Source organism: Melanaphis sacchari, unplaced genomic scaffold (genome assembly GCF_002803265.2).
Source record: "Melanaphis sacchari strain LSU unplaced genomic scaffold, SCAv2.0 Contig1800_pilon_pilon, whole genome shotgun sequence".
In the NCBI taxonomy this organism is placed as follows: domain Eukaryota; kingdom Metazoa; phylum Arthropoda; class Insecta; order Hemiptera; family Aphididae; genus Melanaphis; species Melanaphis sacchari.
The window spans coordinates 1-5,407 of record NW_020270850.1 but is presented as its reverse complement, the minus strand read 5'-3'; the positions used below and the strand labels follow the sequence as shown (position 1 = coordinate 5,407).

The following is a 5,407-nucleotide window of genomic DNA, read 5'->3' as shown; positions in this document are numbered from 1 at the left end:
CCGGACCGGCCGTACGATCCGGAAGTGCGGTTCTGCGGCGGACCGGCCCCCGTGAGCGGCGGCGGCGACGACTACCGGCAACGGATGATGCGACGACTGCGCGACGGCTTCCGGGCGGCGGCCGACGCGGCGGCGGTGGGCTACGATTACGAGCCGCCTAGGTGCGGCGCCGCGCACGTGCTGGTCGACGTGCCCGCCGGCGAGGTGGCCGGGCTGATGGGAGAAGCGGACCGGTCGGCCGCCGGGATGCTGCCGCCGGGCTACTGCTTCGACCTGACGCCGTCCGAAGAGCTGGTGGCCAGGACGTGCCGGCCGCGCGACCAGTACTGCGACCGGGGCGGCCGTTACACGTGCGTCAACAAGTGCTGCAAGGGCGACCGGATGATCGTCGCCGAGTAAGTCCGCGGCGTTTATAAGTGTATAGCGTGCGCTTACACCGAGTGTACCAGCTGTAGCCGAGGCCGTGGTTGGAGGGGTAAGGATGTGACAGAGGACGGGGCAGTTGCCCCGAGTGACGACGAGTTGTAGGACTCTCATATGCTCACAAATGACATTTCTTAGGAGTACATTGATGAGAAAACGATATTTTCAAATGTCACGTCCCTTCCGTCTTAGAACTTTCCGTCCTATGGTTCAAACGTATAGTATCGTTTGTTTTGCAAACATTGAAACAGTGTTAGTTGTTTTATTATTATTATTATTATTTTTTTTTATTTTTTTTTTTTGAGACAAGTAAGACGATATCCTTTTATTAGAGACGACACCATAAAACTTGTTCCAATAGTCAACGCTACACGCGCTTAATGTATAGGTATTAGATACGCATATGTTACTAATAGTGTTTTTAATCAATCTCTCCGACGCAGTTTCACACTACATGTGCAAATATTTTAAAAGATTTTAGCTTGACGATTTTTTTATTTTTATCAATATTTTATATAATTGTTCTGTTTAGTCATCAAATTAAGATTAGCTTAAATAAATAAATAATATGGCCACTGAAAAAACTTTGGTGTCGATTATCTATAATAAATAAATATTCACAGGTAAACATTTACACGTATTTGTAAACATATCATACTTAAAATTTGAAGAATGATATTAAACAAAATATAAATAGACTTATTTAAAGGATTGCTCGAGTTTGAAACAAAGTCCATAATTTTCCATCCATTCAAAGTTCAAACACATAAGACATGCAAACATCTTAATCCGACAATCTATCTAGTTCGTCTATTTATTTTCAGTATTTTTCAGTTTTGATTTTTCGTCAGTAATAATTTCAAGGAACATGCATCAATGGTTTATTGTAATAATATTATAAACTTCTCTGAGCCGACAATTCGTGTTCACTCTATTTGTAGGATGGTGTTTGATTAGTCAGAATCCAATAGTCACGCATATAACGATTAAGAGAAAGCATTAAATAGTTGCTGAATTTTCTTATTTTGCATAAATTATTTTATGTATACTGTAATAATATATACTTAACAGTACCATATGATTTGTACAGAATGGGCTACTATAGTTTTCAAAATGATACGTGTCCGGAATGCAGTGTAATAAACAAAGATGCCGTGAACTATTTTACTGGCGCAAATAGTAATAATACCACTCTACATTACAGTAACCACTATATTTCCAACAACTGACGCTAGAAATAATAAGACTGTCTGTATATTTTATAGACAAAAATTGTTGTAATCATTAAATGTAAAAACATAGGTACCTAATGTTCTTTAACAAAGTTCATTAAAGCGTACTTAAACTAAACATATAATATTATATTTTATGTAATTATACATTTTTATTTTAAAGTCTCATATTTAAGCATCAAATATCATTAAATTTAATACAATGAAAGAATAAAATTGTAGCAAAATATATTTTAATCTTTAGTTATGGTAATGTTAGTAGCGGTTACAGTATAAAATATAGTGTTATTTCGTGAATATTTTGATACTTATGTCTTTATACACTAATCGTGTAAAGAAAAAGTAAACCGTATAATTTATAATTTAATCAGATATTTTATTAATTCCAAGCAATTGTTCAGCTATAGGTATTGTGTGTACATTGGAAGTATAGTTAGATAAATGAGATTTCAAACACGTGAACTAGTTGGTGTCATTTTAGTTATCGATAACAGGTACGACGATCAAATTTATTATTTTATAAAATAATGAAAATATGATAACATTAAAAATAACATTCAAGAATGGTTACTGTTAGTCTAGTAATTTCACCAAGTCGATCTTGTAAAAATAAAATATTGTTATTCCACTATTAACAAGCTTTCAAATTAATAAATTAACTTAATTTTAAAAATATACAAATCATATTATAATAATATAATAATAATAATTAATATTGTAAGTATTTTAATATTTTTATATTTTCATGTATTCATACTGAAATTTTCAATTTATTAATGTACCTAACTTTTTTCTCTAATTTCATTTATCTTAAATATTTGGAAAAATATTTCAAGTATAAAATATACAATTATTCCAGAATGTATTCAATATTTTTAATATATTTACATTTACTTTTTAACTAGCTATTGATGTGCGTATATTTTAACTATTTTTAATTAAGGATTGTATAGAATAACTAGTTATTTAATACAATTTATAATCATAAATTACAATTTGATTTTATTGTAAATACCTACTTTGACTAAAAGCAATTTTTAATTATTATATAACGAATTGCATATCTACTTAAACAATAACATATTATACATGGTTATTATGTATACAATTGCAGTGTGTCTACATCATATTTATAAACAAATGAAAGAAACTTGGTCGATTTAAGTAGCATTATGTCTCCTACAGGATACGCCTCTTCTTCTATTATTTTCCACTGTACACATTGATTATATTAATATGGTATGAAAGGAGATTTGATAGTAACCAACTGCATGTTTATCTAATAATATATTAGATAAACATATATATTTATATGTTTATTATAATAAATGGGAGTACGTGGGTATACCCACCGGGTCCCTTGAGTAAAATATTAAAACTCGTACGTACCTACTGGGCTTTATTATTGCACACTGATATTATGCCGAAATGAGGTAATAATTTGTATTGCATATATTATGCGGTTTAGTGGTTTCTATGCGATAAAAATAAATATTTTTATCATATAATAATAATATGATAACTTAAATTTAAATTTATTATTTTCTAAACTTAAATTCACTTTTAAATAATATTATTACACAAAGTCGTAATTATAATGAAAGTAAGGATGATTTGAAAGAGTTAAAATAGAAATAACATAAATAATATTAAAATAAAATATTTTAAATTATGGTATATAACTATGTACTCGATTTAATTTTAAAATAAAATAAAATGTATACAATTGTATACGACAACATACCTTGCACCGTGTAAGGAACGAATCAACCAATAAATGTGGTTTGTAGTAGAATATCTATATAATATATGGATAAATAACATTTTCATGCGTAATCCGGTCGCTATATTATACGAATATCTACTACAAACCATTATTGATTCATTAAACTCTGATCATTACAGTAATATCCCAAATTAATCAGAATACATAGTCTCACTACATAATTTAAATATTTTATTACAACGACAATCTCCTCTATTTAACTCAAAATCATCCTTACTAAATATAATTTGATAATAATAATATTTAATAATTAAGTTAGAAAATAATAAATTATTAGTTATAGCAATATTATTGTATGTTAAAAATATTTATTTTATCATAAACTCATAAGCTACTAATAGCAATAAGTATTTTCTCATTTCGACATATCAGTGATATCTGTTTCCAATAAGCTGCGTAATTCTTTTACTCAAGGACCCGGTAATTGATGCGCATTGTAATAAACATATAATGCTATGTTTGTCTAATATGATGACCAGATAAACATGCGGTTGGTTCTTCCTTTACCATATATTAACTGTGTCGTATTTTGATGAAACTCTTCAGAAGAAAACATCGCTGGAAGACATAATGCTGCGTTCTCCGACCTGCATTGTTTATAAGCTATATGTAAAGATTTACCTGCAATATATACATAATAACTTAACCGTATATGTTAAATATGCAATTCGTTATATAATTGCTGTCAAGAAATAGTATTTACAATAAAACAATTAATAACCTGTTTTCAAGGCCAGCGGTAAATAACTGAACGTATACAATCCTTAATTAAAATAATTAAATACCGCTGATTAAAAGCAAACAACAAGCACCATCAAAAATATTGGTACTGGAGATAGTGTACCTTCAACGAAATGACACTGCAAATATTGGTAAAATGAAATTAGAAAAAGTTGAACACATTAATAAATTGAGCTAAATGTAAACCACATGTATAAAAATATTAAAATACTGCAATATTAGTATGGGCCCCAACATATTTTAAAGTGAATTATTTGACAATTTGAGCATAATGAACTCTTTAATATGACCTTTTATTTTACAAGATCGACTTTATTCAGTATATGATGACAGCCTTCATTCTTGTCTTGACACTTTAACTCGACCCATCTGCTTTTCATTATTTTATAAAATAAATTTGATCGTCTTATTCATAAATAACTAAACCATTTCCGCTGTTCCTGCATGTTGAAAATCTTTCATTTATCTAACTACTACTTCCAGTAACCCTCTTCGAACAATTAACAATTAATAAAATATCTGATATAGTATACCGGTTTTTGCATCTTTACGCGATGGTGTGCTAAAACATGAAGTAAACCTATGAAACTCGCCTATATTCACTGGCAACAACACTAACTGATACCATAACTAAAAGACAAAACTATATTTCTTTACTGACCTACTTCTTTCATTGTGATGCAATGACTTTGATAACTGCATCGCTGAACTTTAAATAATGACCCATAAAACTCTCAACTCAATATGTTCCAGATTTAAGTACCTTTAATAATTTTGTTAGGCATTTATGTTTACATTTATGATTACAGCTAATTTACCTTATAAAATCTTCAATTTCGTCTAGCGTCGATTGTTAGTATAGTGTTTACGCTAATAAGTATTCGACCAACCATATTTGCCAATCATAATTCGCAATCATCTTCACGACCACGCATTCAGCACCTAGAAAACTTATGAGCAACCCCATACTATACAAATCATATTACTATTACAGTATATATTATTATTATACATAAAATAAGTATGCATAGAAAATTCAACTAACCTATGTTTCTCTGTCGTGCATACACTGACAGATTATATCCAACAACTCACGGCATCTACAAAATAATTAATTTCAATTATTCGACTCAGTTATAATATGTGCAATAAACCATTGATATTCACTGTCTGAAAGCAAAATCAGACAATTCAAATAATTGATAAACTGAATATGTTGCTGTTA

At 30.6% G+C, this 5,407-nt stretch overlaps 1 protein-coding gene across 1 annotated transcript; it reads left to right on the top strand.

Moving 5' to 3' along the window:
- Positions 1-6: 6 nt before the first annotated feature.
- Positions 7-616, top strand: LOC112592578. Its single transcript, XM_025336681.1, has one exon. It carries the CDS (start codon positions 85-87, stop codon positions 397-399), a length of 315 nt encoding a protein of 104 aa, XP_025192466.1. The 5' UTR covers positions 7-84; the 3' UTR covers positions 400-616.
- The last annotated feature ends 4,791 nt before the right edge of the window (positions 617-5,407 follow it).

What these genes read in the sequence shown, in the direction of transcription:
- LOC112592578 (XM_025336681.1), top strand. Translation starts at nt 85, where the DNA reads ATGATGCGACGACTGCGCGACGGCTTCCGGGCGGCGGCCGACGCGGCG.